Source organism: Rissa tridactyla, chromosome 19, assembly GCF_028500815.1.
Source record: "Rissa tridactyla isolate bRisTri1 chromosome 19, bRisTri1.patW.cur.20221130, whole genome shotgun sequence".
Taxonomy (NCBI): Eukaryota; Metazoa; Chordata; class Aves; order Charadriiformes; family Laridae; genus Rissa; species Rissa tridactyla.
The window spans coordinates 3,240,856-3,262,907 of NC_071484.1; the positions used below are offsets into that span (position 1 = coordinate 3,240,856).

Consider the following 22,052-nt stretch of genomic DNA (forward strand, 5'->3'; position numbering starts at 1 on the left):
TGTCCCTCCACTGGGGTTTATTGGGTTGGGCACCCTCAGGGGATGGCAGAGACAGAGCCCAGCACGTACATCAATCACCGTAGCGGACCGCTCCAGCACGACCTTGGGGACCACTTGCCCGTTGCAGTCCTTTGCCTTGTCCTGGTCACTGTTCAGGTCCGAGTCGCGCTCCTTCTCGGCCACGCTGCTGGGCAGGGAACTGCTGCTGGATCGTCGCTCCTGCAACTGCAGCAACCCACGTCTCCATCACCCGCCTGTCCGCAGCCATCGGGAGCTTCCCGCAATCACTACGGGCCACCAGGCTAAGAAGGGGGGCAAATTGAGCCCCAGCACCGTCCTGGGCAGGACTTTGTGACCCCAAAGTCCGCGCTGCCGCAGGACCTGGGCAGAGGTGAAGCTCATCGGCAAACTCGGATCCTCACGAGCCATGAGGAGGGATAACAATTTGCAGCAGCTAAACACGTGCCTGAGGTTGCAAGCTTTCCCTTTTTGCTTGCTTCACCATTTGGCCAGGGTGAATAATTCAGAAAGACAAAGTTACGGCTCGCCCTTAATTTCTGCCTTGCAGGAAATTTCGAGCTTCGAAACAGGCTTTCATCCCAAATGGAAAAGCAGCAAAATCTTCAAGGCTCTTGCTGGAAGGTAACGTCCAAGATTTTTGGACTTGCACTGAATTTGTGAACGTTTGTGTCAAAATTTAATTTTTTTTTTTTTCAAATGTTGTTTTATTAGGTTTTAATTTACGCATGCAATCCTTTTTTTTTTTTTTTTTTTTGTTTCTTTACAAAAAGTGGTATTAATATTTGAAGTTTACTATGCCTTCTGGTAGCACTAAGGATGCCACAGACGAGTGGGAACCTCTCTGTTCCCACTGCGCATCACTGGGATGCAACGCGGTTTCCAGGCTCGGGTGCTGGATATTAAATGGATCCGGGCACCCGTTTCTCGTAGGCTCTTTGCCCTCCCTCTCAGCCTTACTCCCTCCGTCTTCCCCATTTCTCTAGGTGACAATAAACAAATAATAAAGCCTTTGGGCAACTCAGCGGTTCATTTGTCTGAGGAACCGGCCATGGCATCAGCTTTATGCCCAGCCCTGGGGGGGGGTCCCCATCCCTTGGGCAGGACCTGCCGAGACCCATCCTGCAACCAGCAGCAGCCAGATAAGGGCAAAGCCACTTCCTCGGAGGATGTTGTGGCTCGGCACAGATAAGCGGTGAGAGATAAAGGTTCTAGAGAGAGGAAGACACTGTTTTGTGTCTGTCTCTCCATGCGAGGAAGCTGGTCTTTTGCCCAGACCAACAGGGAGGTTTGCAGGGGTGTCTCCCGCGGACCTCGCGGACGCTGGCCAAAATGATGAGTAGAGATGGAAGACGGCTGGGCTGCAGTATCAGACCTCACAGCAGCTTTCACTCGCAGCTTCGGAGGCGTTTTGTGCTCAAAAGAGACTCCTAAGGACTGGAAAGGGGCCAAGGCAACACCTTGGGGGCCGCAGTGGAGCAAATGGGTGGAAAACTCAGGCAGCTTAGAGACTCCAGCGTGAAGAAACAGCAGTGCAAACCCTCTGCAGCATCAGGCACGTGTATCTGCTCGTGTGCTGGGGCACGAGAGCTGAGCCTCAGCTCCTGCAAGGACACCAGCACCTCCCCGGCTGAGACGCGGGGTCCCCTCCAGCCCTCTCTTCTGTTTCCAGCCTCTGCCAAAAGCAAACGATTTGGTAACGCCTTTAGCTTTGCTGCAACCGCCCTGGCTTCCTTCAGCGCTTCTTTTGAACCCTGATCACAATCTGCCCGGGCGGGCTCTCTGCCAGGTTTCCTGCTCTTGACGTGCTGCGGGGAGGTATATTGTTAGTTCTGGGGCCTTTTACGCCTCGTGTCTCACCTCCTCCTTTCAAGCAATACCACAATTCAGCGCTGCACCTCTCTGCTGCCTCCCAGTGCTCCCTGTGCTGGATTTTGCGTGTGGAAATTAAATATTTTCAGCTTTTGTTGTTTGTTTTTTTTTTGTTTTTGTTTGGGGTTTTTTTTTTTTTCTCCCCTTCTTCCCCCCCGCACCCCCTCCCCCCAGGTTAATATCTCAAATTTTTGATTCGGATGAGACCCTCAAAATAGTTACTCTCTACAACTCCCCGAAAGGAGGGTCAGTCTCTTCTCCCAAACAACAAGCGATGGGACAAGAGGAAACGGCCTCAAGTTGCGCCAGGGGAGGTTTAGGATGGATATTAGGAGAAGTTCCTACACAGAAAGGGTTGTCAAGCATTGGAAGAGGCTGCCCAGGGCAGTGGTGGAGTCGCCATCCCTGGAGGGATTTAAAAGCCGGGCAGACGCGGTGCTGAGGGACATGGGTTAGTGGGGGATTGGGCCGTGTCGGGTTGATGGTTGGACTCGATGATCGGAAAGGTCCCTCCCAACCTTGATGATTCTACTGTTCTATCATTCTAATTATTATCTTTGCTTACTATGGACCAAACGGGGCTTATTCTTGGATTTTACATAAACAGAGTCACCACCACTCTTGTCGCTGCCTCCCCTTTTCTTCCCCTGTTCCTGAGGTCCCTTATTTTGGCCTCCACACTTTCCACCAACCATCCTCTCTTGCTCCTCCTGATGCTTCTTCAGCTGCTCCATGAGCTGCTGAAATTCCTCCTCCTTCTGCTGCTCCTCCAGCATCGTGGCGTCGTTTTGTTCTGCGTAAGCCATGGCCACCACTGCGAGGATGAGGTTGATGAGGTAGAAGGAACCAAGAAATATAACCACCACGAAGAAGATCATGTAGGTTTTCCCTGCTGCACGTAGCGTCTGTGGAAAGAGGAGGCACGGGCTGTCACACCACCTCGGCACAATATCGGTTTGGCGATGCTTCCGATGAAAGGTCTTGCACCAGGGCACCCTCCCGTTTGTGGTAGGCATACAATATTTTGCTCTCATCTTCCCCAAGGGCTGGTCATTGCCCACTTGGCCTTTCTGCAGTCCATGGCATTGGATGAAACTTGTGTGAAACAGCCAGAAGTCTCGGCAAACCCAGCCACGCTGTTGCGTGCTGTTTGGTAGCCCAAGGGCTGCAAGTGTGTATGGAGATGGGACCAGTATCTCATCAGAGACTCCCTTTGCCGTGGCAGGGGCTGATGTCTGTCAGCCCCCAACTTCATAGGTCTCACCCTTGGGCCAAGAGCGGTCCTTTTCTAACTCCAGATCTGGGCCTTATCATTTCCAGAGGACGCGTGTAGCCTTCAGGCATAGGCTTGCTTTTATCTAAACAGTCCCCGGACCCCGCTGGGATTTCATGGTGTCTGCAACTTCTCCCTAAAGGATGATTCAATCCAGGGTACAAGTGACTTGGCTTTCCCCCCTTCCCCTCTCCCTCAGCTCAAGCCGAAGAGGTACTAGAGGCTCCTGTAAATCCCCAATTTCCATGATACAGCTGAAGCAAGCCTGGGCTTTGCTCTGGAAAATGCTCTGCACTGCTCGGGTTGAGGAGCTAGATGGGACGGTGCCCCATCTCCGCTGACCCTGGTTAGAGCCATACATCATGGGACAAGGTCCCGCGACTTTCCACTCAACTGCCTTTTTCCATATCCTATGCCAGGGGCAGCATCAAAACAAAAGGAGAATTTGCACAAGGATAAAAATTCGCACCAAAGCCCCACCCCCACCCACAGGGGTCCCACGGGCACCTACCAGCTGGAAGAGGTTCTCCCAGAAGTCCTGCGTCATGAGGCGGAAGAGGGCCAGGAAAGCCCAGCTGAAGGTGTCGTAGCTGGTGTAGCCGTAGTTCGGGTTCCTCCCCGCCTTCATGCACTGGTACCCTTCAGGGCACTTCCTACCAAAGGAGCCGCGGGGGCAGCTGGTGTGAGCCCCCAGAGCTGCCCCTCCTGCACCCGCAGCGGAATGCTCCACCCCCGGAGGTGCTGAGATGCTTCAGCAGGACCAACCCCCAAAGCTGATACAGTTGGATGCCTGGACTGATCCCCCCCTCCAAAATGACACAGTTGGATGCCCGGACTGATACCCCCTCCAAGCTGATACAGTCAGGATTCCCGGACCATTCACCTGCACAGCCACATTCCCAACCCCGGTCCTATCCCAACCCAAGCATCAGTGTTCCCAACAGGCTGCGCTGGCTGCCTTGTCCCCTCCCGCGGTGCCAGAGGGGACCCCGGCTGCCAGCGTGAGCTGCACTCACCCAGCGTCACTGCTGTTCCCGCAGAGCAGGGCATCGAGCGCTCCCTCCAGAAAGTAGAAATTGGCTTTGCAGTTGGCGAAAGAACAAGACACAAAAAAAAAAAATATACATTGATTTGAAAATTTTTGGCAGCTCCTTGCTGTCAGGGAAATTCCCTGAATCCCCGCGTCAGGCGCTGGGTTATCTTCTCTCTGCTGACTTTGCTATTTGCATTGAACTACTTGGCACTAGCTCACAGAGCTCATGGCTTCGTTTCACCGACCCAACTAGATGGCTCCCAAGCCCATAAAGAGCTCTGGAAACAGCCAGGTTGGCCGGGGTCAGGCATCCTGGGAAGGTGGGTTAATATCTGCTCAAAGGACCAGGGCCGGTCTGTTTTGCTGGGAAAATGTACAAAACAGTGGAGCGTTCCCAGGGAGCACCGAGCATGGGGGACTGCAGGGCTCCCAAAAAAGCCTGGGGAAACGGTCTGCTGCTGCTCCGTGGCCATCACCTTCCTCCTGCTGCTCCCATCCCAACCAGCCCCTACCTGGGTGGGGGAATCCCCACCTGGGGTGGGGAAATCCACCCCACTCACAGACCGGGGGTCCTTAAAGCTCCTCCTTACATCTCGAGCACAGAATTGGAGCCGCAGGAGCTGCCAAGAAGTGGCACCACCGATCACCTGCCCCCAGGGACACACAGACGAGCACCTGGAGACACCCGCCCCAGGACATGGCAGAGGGCGGCCGGACCCCCATCCTGGGCATCACAGCCCTTCCGGAAGCCACGCAGGGATTTCTGGAGCTCCCTCAAAGCATCCCCGGCTCCGCCTGGCTTCTTGCCACCAGGCTTTTATTTAACCGACGTGGGCTCGTGGAGGAGACGCCCTGCTTGTGAAACTCCGGGCGACATGTTTTTTTGGCCTGGCCCCAATAGCTGTTAACCTGAATGCATGGCCGCAGGGTGCTGTTGCTATTTGCGCTGCACTCATTAGATCCTATATATTGAATTTGCACCCCTACCAAGAAGCCTTCCTGTAATTAATGCCAGAGCTACTCGTACAGTCGGGCAAAGCAGCTCAGCCGAGATGTAACCCGACCTTCTGCTGAGCTCTGCCCAGTGCCCTAAATGAGACGTGAAACGTCCCCGCGGAGCATCCTGCCACCGCGCAGCTCTGCCAGGCAGGTTTTCTGAGATTTTTACATTTTCATGGAGTTTAAAAAAAAAACAACAACAACAACAACAAACCAAAGAAAAACAAAAAACCCACCACACTTTTTTGGACCAAACTTGTTACAAAGAAGGGGTTGGAAAGCAGCAAACTTGGAGACCTGTCTGAGGACCTGTGCTTGATCCCATCTCTCCCTCCTTCCCCTCCTCTCTGCTGTCACGGTGTTGCGTGCTTGCATGCAATGCTCCCTAGACACCACGGTACTTGGGGTAGGACCCAGCTATGATGGAACAGTGAAAGTGGGTGAGAAATGTCATGCCTGCATCCTTCCCTCTGGTTTTCCACCCAAAGTCCCATCTGCTCCTGGAGGGTTTGGTCTCCCTGCTGCAACCAGCCAGATGGAGCAGCTGCTCACCAGCGTCCAGCACGATGGGTAGATTGTGCCCTCACTAGCAAGTGGGAAGAGATGGAGACACTGGATTGCCCAGGTCTCCCCATGGTGAAACCTTTCTGGAGGAGTTTAGCTTGCCCAGGTGGACTGCATTTCCCTGGCAAGGAGGATTTGATCCCATCTGTCCACCCTGTGAGTATGCACGACCCTTGTTTCACCCACCGGTCACATCTCTCCCTGCAAAGCACCTCAACAGGAAGATCCATGGAAGCACACCATGCTGGTCTGACAGGGAAGAAGACCAAAGAAACTGAGGAGCAAACCAGAGCGATGGGTCAATGGAGAAGGGCATGCATGAGCATTTACCTTCATCGTTGATGTAGGCCTCGAAATCGAAGGTGCTGTTGCTGGTGAAGTTGCTGGTGAAGTTGCTGGCGATGCCGTCGGTGAAGTTGCTGTAGAGCGTTTCATTGGCCAACGTGTCGTTGTCCAGCCCTAAGTCCCCCAGCAGGGTGTCATTGAGGGGGGGCCACCGCACGCACTTCTGCCGGAGGTTCCCCATGAAGAGCTGGAGACCAACGAGGGCGAACACGCTCAGGCAGAAGACGGTGAGGATCATGACGTCCGAGAGCTTCTTCACCGACTGGATCAGAGCCCCAACAATCGTCTTCAGTCCTAGGGGGGAGGTGTTACTACTGAGCTAATCCCTTGTTTGCTAATTGTGGAGAACGTGCTATGGTGTTCCCAAAAGGTGCTGGATCTGGTGGGGACATGTGGTATCACCAAATTCACCCCATGTGCTCAGACCCCCAGCACTGTGCCCCATGTTGCTGGGCAGCATAAACCCTTCCCCCAAAATTGTCACCCTCACACAAGTGCCAGCCCAGCCTCCCCATGCCAACCTTAACCCGGGTGTCACAAGCCAAAGCCCACCCCAGCCTGGCAGCCATCAATTACTTTTGGCTTTAAGTTTTGCCCAAATGCCAAAATCTGTCCTTTTTTTTTTTGGCCCAAACCACTAGGGTAGACCACTTTGCTGTGGCACATGGAAAAGCTGTTTGCCAGCCCAGCTGGAAGATGCTGAGCACCACTCTCAGCTCCCGAAAAGCCTCCGTGGTCCAACACCCTCAACGTGCTGCTGTCCCGTGGGTGGTCAGGAGCTCAGATGGACCCTCCAGCCTGATCCCTTCAAGCTCGAGAAACCCCATCGTGTCTGAGCGAAGGTGACAAAGCGACATCTGCATTAAGCATCAGGATTAACTCATCTCTCCCCCCCCAGCATCGCCATTCCCTCCGCAGAAAAGGCTCGCCCACAGATCCTCGGAGAGCTTTTGACATGGAGGATGTTGTTCCTGTCACCCGAGGTCTACACGGCTGATGGGTGATGCTGGGACATCCTGACATTGATCTTAAAAGCAGCTCTGAGCACAGAGCTTTCTCACGCGGAGGCAGTTCTCTGATAACACATGATTTTTATCCCTGTCATCGTGCCAGTTTCCCCCCCCTCCCCTCCCCAAACTATTTAGGTAAAACCCTGTTCTCCAAGGGCTTCTCTATGTTGGGAAACTGCTGAGGAGCGCCGTTCTAAAACCGCTTATTTTCGCAATGGCTATTTCTGCAAAGCCTCTTGGGGGGATGTCATTCCAGCAAGAAGCATCAGCTTCTGTTTTCCTAAATGCAATTTTTAGCCTGTTTGAGAGAGGCAAGAAACATTCAAATATGAACCCTAAAGATCAGGAAACGCAGGGACGCAAGAACTTGTTCACCACAAGAAATCATCATTTTCAGTTCAATCTCATGCTTCTTCAAGGGGTCTGACCCATCATTTCAGTGAGCTTGCACGAGGTGGTACCAAAGCAGGGCATTGAAACGGCATCAAATTTGGGAAACGGCCGCTAACACCACAGGCTGGATGTTTGGGGTGATGTTAAACACTCGGCACGCCGGCTCTTGCACTGTCACCCACCAAATATCTCAACCCTAGAACCAGAGCAGTCAGCAGTGGGGACAAACCTGAGTTTATGGCTCCAAGGACCAAACAAAGCATATCGGTTTATCGAGCCCATAAACACAAGTCCACTTAAGGCCTCTCCGAGGAGCCCTAAAAACACCACATCTGGCCCACCAGGAGCTTTCCCTGGCCAAACAACCGAGTGAGCGCAGCTAATTTCAAGATGTAAAACCAGCAGGACCTGACCCAAAAGCTGAATTATGTGGAAAATTATTCATAAATATTGAATACCTTATTTCCTCTGTTTTCTCTTAGAGCTGTCAAAAGAACAAGGAATTGCTGTGAACCGTGGGAAAACCTGAGCTCGAGGAAGGGGAAGATACGGAGAGGAGACCCCTTCTTCACGTCTCACCTGGTATCACGGTGATGGTTTTCAAGGCACGGAGGACACGGAAGGTCCTGAGAGCAGAGATGTTCCCCAGGTCCACGAACTCGGTAATGTAGCTGCAGGACAGGAGAGGAGAGAGCTTCAAGGGCTTTGCCGGGCATCCACCTCCTGTTTCTCAGCCTTCCTCCCCAGGGTCCCCTCCCTGGGTGCAGTGGTCAGGCCTCCTGTCCTCCCCCCATCCCACCAAACTCACGCCATGGAGATGACCATGAAGTCCAGCCAATTCCACGGGTCACGCAGGAATGTGAAGTCGTCGATGCAGAAGCCTCTCGACAGTATCTTGATGAGGGACTCGAAGGTGTATATCCCAGTGAAGGTGTATCTGAAACGGGAACGGTGACTGAGGGGATGCTCACCGGGGTCCAAGGGCCAGCTCACGATGAGGTTTTGTCCCCCCATGGGACCATTTTGGGAATCTGAGTTTGGGGGGACCCGGGCTGATGGGTTCTTGGGGTGCTTCAGCACTGGGGGAGGTTTTCACCTCACCTTGTAAGGAAAGTTGGGACATTTTGATGTACCAATCCCTTTGGTGACTATTCTACAACACCTCTGATCCCTGCTGATGTCCCACACCACCATGTTCTCTGTAAAACCCAGCTGAGACCTGATTGTGCAGAACCACAGCAGAAAATGCTGGATTTTCCCCTCTCACCTGGGGCTGGTTGTCCATACTCCTTGGACTGGAGAATCTGCTCAGCCTCTCCAGACTATCACTGTTGACCTGACCCGACCTGCTCTGCAGTTGTCTCCTGTCACAGGGACCCCACCAGATTTTGGGCAGCCCTGAAACGCTCCCACTCTTTGCAATGCCTAATGCAGAGCATGGACATCCCTCCTGAGATCAAGAGGGCCACCAGCACCTCCCAGTGATGCCTCTCCTCCTCTGAAGGGTGCCTGGATCCTGACATCCCTCTCTCAGACTTGGTCCTGTCCCTCCTGAGGACGGCCAAGCTGGGATGGCCCCCACGGCCGGGGGAGGTCACAGGAGGAAGAAACTTACTCCACGTTCTTGGACCACGCCGGGGGGTTGCTCAGCGTCATAAACACGCAGTTGGTTAAAATCGTGATCATGATGAACATGCTGAATAATTTAAAACCTGGTCAAGGAGAAATGCTGCGGCTGTTGCCTAGATTCCCCCCTTCACACGGTTATGAAGCCAAGCACCCCTACTCCTCTCGTCCTGGCTCCCATCTTGGTCCCATGCCCTGGCCTACTCCTCCTGCGGCTCTCTCCCAGCTCAGTCCTGTGGTCACGCTTTCCCGGTAGTCCCCCTGCTCCCGTGCACGGTCCTGGCCCCTGCCCTCCCTTTCTGCTCCCCTCCCCGTCTCCATGGTGCTGGCTCTGCCTCCCTTCTTGTCCCCTGTGCTCCTTCCTCTCCATCACCCCATGATACAGCGTTCCCCACTTGTCTGTTCCCTCTGCCACAAACATCCCCCCTTTTTCCTCCTCCCTCCAGGCCACCAAACCCTCCTGCCACCAGAGCTATTCTGGGATCACTTCCCACCCATCCTAGTGCTCCTCTTGCTCTTGGGGTCCTTTCCTGTCTTTCCATCTCTGCTTGTCTCACATCAAAAGTTCAAAGTTGCCTCCTCCCCTGTACTCCAACGTCATGGTTCCTCTGCCTTCCTTCTCCCAAAGCATCCGTTAAGCTCCTTCACCCACTTGCCAGACGGGACAGGATCCTCTGACCTGTAAATATTTTCCTTCCTTTCCAAGTGTCTCCAGTCCTCAGAGACCTTGAGCCTCTTCCTAGGAAGCTCCAACACTTAGGTTTCTTCCCTTCTCCAACCAAACTGATTCCTCCCTTCTTCAACCAAGACTGAGCTCTTGGTGCCACCAATGTGCCTGAAGCGTCCAAACACCTACTCCTTGGGAAGGGACCAAAGCACTGGGATGGCTGGGCAGTGAGTCCTGACCATAGTGGCGGCCAGCCCAGAAGATTTGCTCCACACCATCATGAAACACTTCTCTCAGCCCTCTCCCAGGGCTGTTCTCACTCTGAGCACCAGGGTTTGACCTGGCCATGGAGCAGCACCACAGAGGGCAAGGATATGAATGGATAAGCACTTTGATGGCTCCTCTGCGGATGGGGTGGAAGGGCCCCAGCATGTAGAGGGCAGGGGTTGCCGAGAAGCGGAAGATGGACTTCCCTTTGTTGAGGACTATGAATGTCTGTGGAGAAAAGAGAGAAGGAAGATGGGTTAGCCTTTCTGCACACCCCTGAAACACCCATGGATCAAGTGCTGCCATTAGAGGTAGGACCTCTTTGCATGCTTTGGGTCTCCAAAGGCTCGAGACTTTGCTAAGGAACAGATGCTCTGCTTTGGAGAAGCAACCACAGAAGTCTGGGGCTGTGGATCACCCAGATGGGCTCATGTGAGAGCCTGGAACATGGTGCAAAGAAGAAGATGGTCCATGCTTTGGTCTTTTTCTTGGGACTTACATCTAATGCCAAGTCTACCCATGGGCTAAGCTGTGTCCCTCACCTTCTTATCCTTGTAGAAAGGGTCCAGGTCCTCCAGAGGAGTCCCTATGAGCTCCGGCGGTGGGTCACCATAGATGAGGGGCAGGTTCTTGCCAGCTTCCAGGTCGCTGCTGGGCTTGATCTCCTCTTCCTCGGGCAGCTCAACTTGCTGCCGCTTTAGCTTGAGTGCCTCTGCCTCGGCGATGCGCTGCTCGATGGCAGCCAGCGAGGCAGGGGTGAAGGGGCGGAGGTTCTCAGGGCCCGGGATGTGCGGCAGGCCGGCCATCCTCTCATTCTGCTTCCGGGACGCCTTCACCCAGCCTGCTGGGGAGAGGGGGGCTGAGAAGGCAATGCCAGCCGGTGCCGTTTTGGGGCATTTTTTGCTCAGCCCTTGAAGCCAGGTGATGGCAGGATCTCGGTGGGCTTTTGCAAACAGGTCTATTGCAGAAATATTGAACTTGCAAGAAAGGTTATCACGCATGGATCGCTTGCGGATGGAGCACCCCCTGTGCTCCTTCTCCTCTCAGACCCCCATTCAGCCCCCCAGCAAAAAGAACCATCAGGTTGAGCACCATATGAGCCGAGCAGTTGGTGTCCCCGGCCCCAGGTGGCTGTTGTTAGACACGCCATTTCACAACCTAGACAGGGTTGTTCAACAAAACACAACACCTCCGGCGTCAGTGGCACCGTCTCCCCTTTGCAATATGTCGCAGGGCATGGACAGCTTTCCTCCCGCACCTTGCGCCAACAACGCGGGGTGCTCAAAGCAAGAGGTTCCTCAGCCAGAGGAGCTCAGTCCTGTAGGAAACACGAGTAACCTGCAGTGCCGGATGGCTCTGCTCCCCAGAGGAAGGGGTTAAAGCCTTATCTTGAACCAAAAAGCAAGGCAATAATGACACTTTCTAATGTTACAGGGATCAGGATGACTCCCCGGACAGGAATAGGATGGGCCATTTGGGAGAGATAAGAGTGGCTCCACTGAGCAGCAAAGCAACAAAAAGGGTTGGAGAGAACAAAGCGGGGACCAGACGGGTGACTGAACCCGGCGGAACAAGCTGCCATGCCCTGAGGGAGGCTGAAACCCCTGGCCAAGGCTTCCTAGACACCAGAGAGGTTCTTTCTTTGAGTAATCTTGCCTCAGCTTCCCCTCCATACCTGTTCGACCCCCAAACATCAGCTTGTGTCAGAGACGAGCCCAATATTCCGCACCACTCGATCCCGCTTTGCGGGGATACTGGGATAGATGCACCTCTGTGCCTCCCCCTCCCCAAAAACCGGCGTCCCACTGGCAAGCAGCGACTCCTCTGTGCACCAAAACTTTACGTGATGCTGCTGAAAAAGCTTTAGGATCGATACTCCCGACAGCCCCAGCCCTGCCGTGCTGAGAGCTGGAAACCTTCAGCCCTTTGTAATTTAGGAGAACTGGACATTTATAACCCTGATGGGAAGAGCGACTCCAGGCGCGCAACAGTATCGACACGTTCCGATGGTGATTATAAAACCAAGTGATAAAAGCAGTGGCAAAAGGGAGGTATTGATTTCGAGCAGGGCAGGATAACTGCGTTTTAGAAACCACCGCGCTCCCTCGCTATCGCCGCCGAATTGACTCTCGGTGGGCAAAATGGATTTTCTTCTGCCAAGGGCAGCAGCACACCGGTGTGGGGGTATTACTGCTCACACACACACACCCCCCCCCCCCGTCATCGCTTCCAGCCCCAGGGATGAAGCAGGGACCGGCCCCCCCTGGCAGAAACCATCTCCATCACAGCGTTTGAACAGCCCCTTCGTGGCTCCAGCACCAGGGCTTTGATGCGCGATCAAAAGGCAGCTGGTAGAGGGATGGCAGCAACTTGCTGCCATTTGGAACGGGGCAAGCTTTAAAAAAAAAAATAAATAAAAATAATCAAGTGGCAAGAGCACCACTTTTTGTAGTTAAACCTGTTTTAGAAGAGGGAGAGTTTTGTCCTTGCTGAACAGGGCTGTCTAATCGGATTAACTGAGTCGCAGCACTGCAAAGTGGAGTCTGGCACTGCCTAAAAACCAGCTTCTGGCCCAAATCGCTGCAAAACAGAGAGCCTGGAGCAGCCACCCCAGGGGGGCACAGCCCCGTCTCACCCCAGGCCTGCTGCACCCCAAAGGTGGAACCTCAAAGGAAGCAAAAAGGGAAATTTTTGCCACCACACGTCCCCGCGAGGGGACAGTGGCCACGGCAGCGGGTCAGCAGGGCACCACCGTTGCTTCTTCTCATCCAGTTATTCTGGATTTACACCCATTTCACACTCCACTTGAGCGGCTCTGGAATCCTGCCCGTTGCATTCCCTCGATACCAGCGGCCTCGAAGCTCCAGCCGAAAAGCACGGGGCTGCGTCTGGCTCTCTCGCCCCCAGTCCCACGGGGGATGCAGTGATGCGCGCACAAGCAGGACCCACAGCACCCATGGGGGAGGACCAACCCACCCCATCTCCTGGGGACTCCGAGAACTTACAGGAGCTCAATTTCCCTGGAAATGGGGTTTTGCAGAGCTTTTAGGGCAAGCGCGTGCTGTGGGCCACGCCAGCGCCCCGTCGGGCTCCAGCCCCTTCCACGCTGCTCTCCAAGGCCTCAATGCATGGGGTGCGGCATGGTCCGGGTCTTCCCCGGAGCCTCCCACTGGGTGCTGCCCCTCCAAACCCCCCAGCAATGCCCTGTCCCCGCTTGCTGCGGTCCCGGCGGAGGTGGCTGTGCTGGTGCCAGCTCCCACCAGCGATCACCGCAGGAGTCAAGTTTCTCCAGCCCCATGACTCTGCTCATTCCTGCCCCGGCAGGAGCGAGCGCAGGAGGAGAGCTCGAGCGAGAAGCACCGGCTTTGCTTTCGGCCTGTGTCCCCTCTTCCTCTGGCTGGGCTGAAGCCACCGTGCCGTGCCACGCTGGTCCAGCTGCCGATGGAGCAGCCCTTGGCAGCCCCAGGGGTTGATGCTAAGTGCTGGCAGCTCTGCCCAAGGCTAAACAGGGGGTTCCTCAAAGGGGATGTTGCCCTTTGGAAATTATTTGTGTTTTTTTTTTTTTTTTTTTTTGAGGGGGTCTTTTGCAGCGTCTGGTCCTGCTCTGACCCCTTCGCGGCCACCCAGGGATAGAGGGATGAGCCCAGGGAGCAGGATCAGGACTTAAGCCTGTATCCCAGTCCCACACACTGCAGCCCTGGAGCCATCAGCATCTCTGGTCGACCGCTGCTTCCCAAAAGAGAAGGGGCCAAGAGCCAAACGCAGGCTCTGTGGGGGATCCAGCTGAACACCCCTCTCCCCCCGCAGCGCGCCCAGTTCCCACACCAGCGTGTGGGTGGGAAACGGCCGTGTCCCACCACCCCAAGTGAAGCAGCTCCCCCTGGGACCAGCCACCTTCCGCCGCCGGGACGGGGCGAACAGCCCCTCTGCTGCCGGCCTGGCACATTTATAGCAGCTGCTATAAATAACCGAGATCAAACTCTTTGCGCCTCCGATAGGTAAAAGCAGTTCAGGCGCAGTAACAGGTGCTGCCCCTGGCATGAGTCGCCCGGTGGGGCTCAGCCCCAGCTCTCCCCAGGACATGGGTCCCCCCAGAGCCCCTTATTAAAGGCAGACTCTCGCCCCATCGGCTTTCATGCTAAGAATTTAACAGTTGGACTCAATGGTCCTAAAGATCTTTCCCAACCTTAATGACTCTAGGATTAAATTAGTCACTTAAAACATCTCCGCAAAGCTCTGATCTGCTATTTATTGCCTTCGTAGATTTTGGACTCCCAGCTAAGCCGGATAACTCCGTTTTTACTGTGACACACTTGAGCTGTTGCTTTTGGACACACTGCCCATGTCCGACACCTTGGCACGCCACGGATGAGCATCTCCCCAGCTTCTCCCCATGGATGAGTGCTCCCCAGCTCAGCATCATCAATTCCCAGCAGGCAACTGGGAGCAGCTCCCTGCTCAGGAGCCCACGGCCTTCACTTTGATAGAAATTCAGTTTCCTCTGATATTTTTTTTTTGCTCCTCTGAGGCCACACAAACGAATCAGCCTCCAAAATAACAAGAGCGGGTTGGAAGCTACCAGAGATGCTGCGTAATACGTTCTCTATAATCAGGACAGACGGAAGGGCGACAGGGTCCTGTCTGAGACAGCTTGGAGAGCCACCCCATCCAGAATTGGCACCTCATCCCTGCACAGAAAATAACCTCCCGTGGGCTGAGGAAGAGGGGGAAGGACTTTCTTGGCCGCTGTGCGCAGACATGTGGCTGTGAGGGACACGGGGTGGCCGGGGGCCTCCCCCCATCCTGCTGGCCCGTGGAGGTGCTGGGTTCAGCCCATCACCCAGGCGCCGGGGCTCTGCTCCTCCCTTCCCAGGGCATTGCTCCCCAGCAACGCTCCCCCAGCCTGGAAAGCCCAGAGAGATGCAACTGTTCCCTCACCATACTCAGGGCTGGGTTAACAGAGACAGGTATAACTGGGGTGTCTCAAGTGAAGACATGCTGCCCCTGAGATCTCTCAGCTCTACGGACACCCGGAACACGGAGACAGCAGTGGGACCCTCTGAGTATCTGCAGTGTCGCAGCAAGACCGCCCAACACATCTTGAAGAGCTGCCACCTGCAAGCCTGCCCTCAAAATTCATCCTCTTAACAGGAGACACTCTGGAAAGACCCTAGAAGAGGCCGACAGGGACACGAGTCCAAGACAGAAAACAACCCGAGTGGTCACCAGCAAGTGTAAAGCAGCTTCACTCACCAAGGACCAGCAGAGCCAGATGATGCTCAGCCAAGAGCTCGCGGTGTGCGGCGCAGGGCGGGTGCCCTGCAGCAGGGATTAGCGTGGAAACCACGCGCTCGTGCCCCAAAGCCCGTGAAGAGCCAGCTCTGGGAGAGCCGGTGCCAGAGAAGCCAGGGCTGGCCCGCACGCTCATAGCTACGAGTTAATGCCGGGGGAGATAAGCTGGCACCAAGCAGCTCAAAAGCTCTGGAAACCAGACCTTGTTTGCACGCACAACCCAAGCCCATCACAGCACACCGAAAGCACAATCCTGCAGCACCCACTCCCTGCACCCCAAATCCTCCTGGGACACGCCACCTCCACCCAAACCAGCACCTAGAGGCTGACGGCACACAGGGCAACCCAACCCTCTCCATCCCTCCCTTATTTATCCCCCAAGGACACCCAGGGTGGGGCAGGATGGTGCAACGGGGACCAGCTGGGACCGCAGGGTTTGGGGATGAGTCACAGCTCAGGGATGGGTGCTCGGTCATGTGCATCGCCAGCGCTGCTACAAACACCATCCATCCTCCACGCTGCCGGTCCCCGAGGCAGCCTCTCGCTCGCCCAGGAGATGCCATGGGTCTCGCTCTCCCAACCCTGCCACTTCCCCCCTGAACCGTCCCCCCCCACCACAGCAGGTTCCCCCTCCACCCCTGTACACATTAAATAGGTTTTAAAAACCAAACCCACGTGGGCTGGGAGACCTGCTGCCAGGAGAATGTGTATTTGGTTCAAACCCAGCCCAAGAACGTGGCCACTCGGAGCGGTCAGGACAGCGTTCACATGTCCACAGAGGACAGAGAGCGTTATGGGGATGAGAAAGCTCCTCCTTGTCTAGAGGAGGCCCCGGAGATGCTGGGAGGGCTGGAGCCCCTCTGCTGTGGGGACAGGCTGAGAGAGCTGGGGGGGTTCAGCCTGGGGAAGAGAAGGCTGCGGGGAGACCTTGGAGCCCCTTCCAGTCCCTAAAGGGGCTCCAGGAAAGCTGGGGAGGGACTCTGGATCAGGGAGGGGAGCCATGGGACAAGGGGGAAGGGTTTTAAACTGAAAGAGGAGAGATTTAGGTTAGAGATTAGGAAGAAATTCTTCCCTCTGAGAGTGGTGAGCCCCTGGGCCAGGTTGCCCAGAGAAGCTGTGGCTGCCCCATCCCTGGAGGGGTTCAAGGCCGGGTTGGACGGGGCTTGGAGCAACCTGGGCTGGTGGGAGGTGTCCCTGCCCAGGGCAGGGGGTGGAATGAGATGATCTTCAAGGTCCCTTCCTACCCAAACCATTCTGTGATTCTATGATAAATAGCATTGTCCTTATCCCCTCTGCATTTCCCACCTCCGTACACCCAGTACTCAGTGGTGGGACCATGGTGGGAAGGAGAATGAGCAGGGCCAAATCCTGCCACTGTACCCAGCAAGGGACCCCAAACAGCCCCAAACCCCACCGGGTGGAGGCTGCGACGCCAGAGGCGATGTCACCCTGGTGCTGTGGTGGCAATGCCATCTGCTGCCGTGGGTTTTGTTTGAGCTTTGGGATATTTGGCTTTTCTTGTGACGCTTAAGTGCACCGTGCTTTGTTGTAAAGTCTGATATTGGTAGAAAAAAAAACCCCTTCCGGCGTGGTCCTATGGATGTCACGTCGCGAAGAAAGTCCTACGGGGTGTTTATTTCCTGCTGTGTTTTCCCCAGCTTTTGGGAAAAAAAAAAAAAAAAAAAAGGAAGTGGGGGAAATTGAAAAAAAAATCTACTGTGAAATGTTTTGGGTTTTTTTCTGCCCACAAATAGCACAGGGGGTGGAGAGAGAGCGGCTTTAGGTCATGCACATGGGTGATTTAACGCGCAGGGCCTGGAGCTGCATGAGCGTCTTCGAGATTATATGAGTTTCTAGTGGTAACTGGGATAAACACCCTTCAGTTGTGCCAGACAAAATTAGCAATTTTATAAACAAGTTTATGTCCCTTTCAGTCACGCGATAATGTGCTATTTAAGAGTCTGATGTTTACTATCCCCAGATATATGGTTGTCCCCAAATGCTTTGCTGTAACTACATGACAAAGGCTATCCGGAAAGACACGCAAAATTTCCAAAAATCTTCTTCTGCAAATAAACACCTCTTACGGCGCTGCCGTGGGACGCCGGAGCTCCGCCACCGCGGCGGTGCCGAGCCCACGGTAAACTCGCTCTGGTTTTTTTTGGCGGCTCTTTTTCAAAGGGAGCTGGGGCTAAAGTTTCACGAAAAGAAAATAACACCGGGGGAAAAAAAAAAAATAAAAAAATTAAGAGGCAGTCAACCCGATCCTTTTCCCACTCTGTTTTCAAATGGCGGTGGGCTTGGAAGACTCTTTTAAGAGCGAGGAAAAAAAATTAATTCTTCATTTTCCAGCATTAGCCTTTTGAATTAATGAGTTTTTTAAGCTCCTGGCTGGGAAGTCCCATGGGCTGTGTGGCTCAAACACCAGCCTCTCGCCCACCAAGCCTGGCCGGCACCGCTGGCTCCCGTTAGTGACATGTCCCCCCCCGTGCCGACTCCTGTCACCACTGTGGTTTTTTACCCTCCTCTTGGTGTATTTTGTTCCTTTGCCTGAAGCGTGGCCCAAGCCAACTGTACTGGCCGGAATGCAGGATGCTTCCAAGCAGCATCCATCATCCCAGGGACCTGGGGGAAGCTAGGCTACGCTACCTGTGATCACCTGATGGCGAGCAAAAGGGATGGTGTGTCGAAAGCCCTTGGAAAAAAATGCCAGAGCAAGCCCAGGGCTGGCGAATGCCTTTCCCCAGCCAGACCGGGGGGACTGAGAAGCTCTTCAGGTGCCATCGTGGTCCCCCAGGTTGGTCCAGCCCAGCCAAGGTCACTCATCACGTGTCACCCACAGCACCAGCGATGCTGGCACGGTTGCTTGGGCCAAATGCTTGATTTTAAGGCCACGTTGAATGAGTTCGCTGCTATGGGAACGACGCTGCTTCGCTGCTTTCCGCCTGCAGGACGCTGCCTTTCTCGAGCAGAACAAGAGGAGGTCTCCAAAGGCTCTCCGGCCCCTTTTCTGCGACGCGATGCATCTCCCACCCCCTGCCTTGCGATGCACTTTGGGACAAGGACACCCGCCAGCCGAGGGCTGTGCCGGTGCTCGGGGGATTTACGCGGAGGAGGAGAAGGACGTGATGCCCAATCCCGTGTCTCACGGCCCGTTGCAGCAGCACCTTCAGCCGGGTCCCACCGCGATGGGTGCCAGGCAAGGGGCTGCTCCCTTCCCCAGCTCCTTGCAAAGACGGGGCCGAGCCTGCGCCGTCGCTGCCTGCCTTTGGAGAGCCGAATCCGTGACGCTGAACACGCTAAGGGGGCACCAGCCCCCCTCCACCACATAAACCGCTGACCCCTCCAAAATACATCCCCTGCAGAGGTGCCTCCACTCCTGCCACCGGCATCATAAGCGGGGTGGAAATTAATTTTATGCAATTCGCTGGTCGTTGTTGGCCTGAACTTACTCAAACGCCGGCCCTTCAATGCCTGTTTGCCCTACCAAGGGTACCTCCATGTGCTTAAGGCGGGGGGTGGCGTGCATAGGCTGGAAGCTGTGAAGTCCTCAGATACTCTCCTGGGCCACAAATGGAAATAGGAGGTTGCAACATCCTGCGGTAACGCGCTAACCCCCTCCTGCCCGGAGCTGGAGGATGCGGCGGGGGGTACGAGCCCATCCCCACCTCCTTTGTGTCCCCCCCGCTATCCCTACGGACCCCCGGGAGGGGATTGCTGGAAAGGGGACACCAGGGCGGACGGCTGCTTGGGTTTATTCTGGGGGGATTTTGGCTGCGGTTGAGGTTCGGGCAGGCGGGGAAGGGTTAAAGCGGGGACCCTGTGCTTGCCCACTGCCCACTGCCTGCGCTCCGGTGTCATCCAATGCTCCCGCTCCTCCTCCTGGAAAAGATCTGGGAGGGGATGGCTGGGGGAAGGGAGGATGATGTGGGGCCATCATGACCTGCTACCTGCCATGGGGTCCCCCGGCCTTGGGGAGAATGGGAGGACAGCGATGCAGCCACCTCTGAGGGATGCCAGGAGAGACACCGCGGGGATCACCATAGGGATCCCCAACCCGGGAGCAGATCCCGGACCTGATGCTCCCGCGGGATCGGCAATATCGAGGCCCAATCCCGGGGTTGGAGGATGCCCGTTTTCCCATGGCAGCCTCTGTACCCCTGTACCCCACACAGGACACCAGGCAAACCAGGACCAACGTGGGGCACCTGCGGCCAGCACAGCCCACCCCATGCCCAGCTCCAGGCGCTGAGCCCCGCACTCCGCTCTTGCCTTCCAGCTCCCCAGGGATCATTCAGATCCATTTGGATCTGGATAAGGGGGACTCGGTGATGTTCCCAAGGGCTGTATAAATAACCAAGGAAGGAAGGAGACGGATAAACAGACAGGCGCAGAAGCTGAGCACCCTTCCCAGCATCTCCGGAGGCTACAGCTGGGATCTTTGCCCTCAGAACTCCCCAAAGGATCCGCCACCTTCTGCTTCCTCCCCTCCATATAAATGACCTCATTAGTCCAACTTGCCGAAAATGATCCTCAAAAATGATCCTCGACGCCTCATCATTACCGGCAGCCGGCTCACTCTCCTACCCCTAGATCCAGCAAGTTTCCCTGAGGGAAGACGGAGCTGCCGGAGCGGTTCCATGGGGCCCTTTTGCCCTGGATGATGCTCCTGGGCCCCTTATGTACACACTGGAAAGTAGAAAATGCTATTTTCAATATTAGCACAGCCAAGTCAAGGCAGGACTCTGTGTTCTTTAACCAATTCCCGTAAATGTGCCCTTTTTCCCCCAAACCGTTATGACGTCAGGCATTTTCCTAGCAGGGACCAGAGGAGGCAGCTCCGGCGCTCACAGCGTCAATCCATCGGCTACATGTGCAGGGTCTCCCCTGTACGACGGGACCCACTGGGGTGTCCCCCACCCTCCCCGGGGTTTTATGGAATTGTTGCCCATCGGCTTTATCCGCTGATAAACCATTTGCCGGGCGTTCAGCTCGCCGCAGGCGTCCGTCGCATCCCTGCCGGCAGCGGTGCGGGCAGGGGAGGAAACGCCGGTGCCGATCTGCAAAATTCACTCCGCGACTCAGCGCCGGCTTCGAGGAGCGAGGGGGGCAGCAACGCAGGATCTGGCCAAGAGGGATGGTTGCTTTTGTGAAGGGTTTGTGGACCAGGGTGGCCGATTGCCTCTGAATAGACCCCAAAACGGCACCGGGGGGTGCAGCGAGTGATGGGAACTCTGCAGACCCCCGCGCACCCACCGCAGGCCAGAGATGTTTGCGGGGGGGGTGGGGGTGGGGATTCAGCACCCAAAAACTGAGCCGAATCCCACCCTGGCACTGCCTGTTTCTCCGCTGCCCATGGGGGGCTCTGAGCCCTGAACCCCACATTGGGCTCACCCTGCCCCCCCCGGCACCCCAGAGCTGTTGGCTCTGCGTGCGCGCCCCCCAGCCCCCACGCGCGGATCGGGGACTGACGGCCTCCCGCCTCCCCGTCACCCTGTCACCGCTCTTTCGGAATGGCAGAGGGGGTCCCACCTCCTCCCGCCGCCCCCACGGGGGTCCCTCCCTACTGCCCCACGGGGGACAGGGGCTCTGCGGGGACAGACGCCTTTCCGAAAGGAGACACTGCGACGCACCACCCCCCCGCCCCAGACCTTTCTTGCAGCCTTGCCTTGGCCAAGCTGAGGTTTATATTTAGACCTCCAGGAGAAGCGAGGAGAAAGGCGACTTGTGACTTTTAAGCTCTGCCTGTAGCTCCCTTCCTCCCGGTGGGAAGGTGGCTCAGAAACCGGTTGCCCGTCACATCCCCCACCGTCCCCTCTCGTCCCGGCGGCAGGTCCGTGGCCACTGAGGGGTCCGGTGGCTGCTGGCACCGCCGTCCCCGCACGCTGCCTGCACCTTTGCGGGGACTTTCTCCCCCCGTCCCGGGCTGTTTTCCACACAGGGGGATCAGGTGGGTGCCTACAGCCCTAAACACCACCCCGGCGATGGCAGGGGCTGTCCTGCTCCCGTCCACCTCCAGCTCTCCGACTGCGAAGCCCCTGATGTTGCCTGCACCGCTCCGGGCACCGCGACTATGACAAAGCCGGTGACATCCAAGACCCTGTAGACCCTTCCCGGTGCCCTGGCATCAACCCAGGGCTGAACCCGGTACTTACTGTTGGGTAGAGAGAGCGAAATCCCAAGGAGAGACCTTTTAGGGCCAGAATTTCCCTCTCCTTCGACTCCGGGAGGCTTTTAGCTCAGCAAGTGGCTGTTGGCAGAGCAGCTGCTGCTGCTGTCAGATGGTCATGTGTGAAACCTGAGGACACAGGATCCTTCAGGTAGCCTCGGCCCCGTCTCAGCTGTGGCATTCGTCCCCCGCCGTGCCAATCATGGGGCTGGCGGCGCCTGCAAACCCCCCGCGGCCGCATCGCCTGGTGCTGCCGGGGTCCTGCATGGCCGGACCCCCCTGCCTTGCACCGCGGCCACCCTGGCCACGCGCCCAGCTGGGGGACGCGGCCACCTGGGGCGGTCCCGGTAGCGCAGCAGGGTGTCCCAGATGTTGAGGTGGCTTCGGACTGGCTTTGGCACCAAATGTGCCGTGGGGAGGCGGGAGGGGAGGTGGGAAGGGACCCCGGCCGGCACCTCCCCATCTATCTCTCCCAGAAGTGACATCTGATTGGAAAGAGCAGCGGGACAACTGCAAGGGCGGTG

General features: G+C 56.0%; 1 protein-coding gene across 4 annotated transcripts in view; it reads right to left on the reverse strand.

The window, feature by feature from the left end:
* SCN4A (sodium voltage-gated channel alpha subunit 4) overlaps window positions 1-22,052 on the reverse strand; it is a 49,443-nt gene that overhangs the window by 24,640 nt on the left and 2,751 nt on the right. The window contains exons 1-12 of one of the 4 annotated variants that reach the window (XM_054224529.1): window positions 21,515-21,917; window positions 20,333-20,483; window positions 10,610-10,908; window positions 10,175-10,295; window positions 9,123-9,210; window positions 8,316-8,444; window positions 8,087-8,178; window positions 6,090-6,398; window positions 4,180-4,243; window positions 3,675-3,816; window positions 2,583-2,795; window positions 70-225 (exon numbers count right to left, since the gene is read on the reverse strand). In XM_054224529.1, coding sequence (XP_054080504.1) covers window positions 70-225; window positions 2,583-2,795; window positions 3,675-3,816; window positions 4,180-4,243; window positions 6,090-6,398; window positions 8,087-8,178; window positions 8,316-8,444; window positions 9,123-9,210; window positions 10,175-10,295; window positions 10,610-10,873 — 1,578 coding nt within the window. In that variant the 5' untranslated portion in view covers window positions 10,874-10,908; window positions 20,333-20,483; window positions 21,515-21,917. Of the gene's footprint in view, window positions 1-69; window positions 226-2,582; window positions 2,796-3,674; window positions 3,817-4,179; window positions 4,244-6,089; window positions 6,399-8,086; window positions 8,179-8,315; window positions 8,445-9,122; window positions 9,211-10,174; window positions 10,296-10,609; window positions 10,912-20,332; window positions 20,484-21,514; window positions 21,918-22,052 lie in introns of those variants that run through there. The other 3 variants (XM_054224527.1, XM_054224528.1, XM_054224530.1) reach the window with 3 other exon arrangements.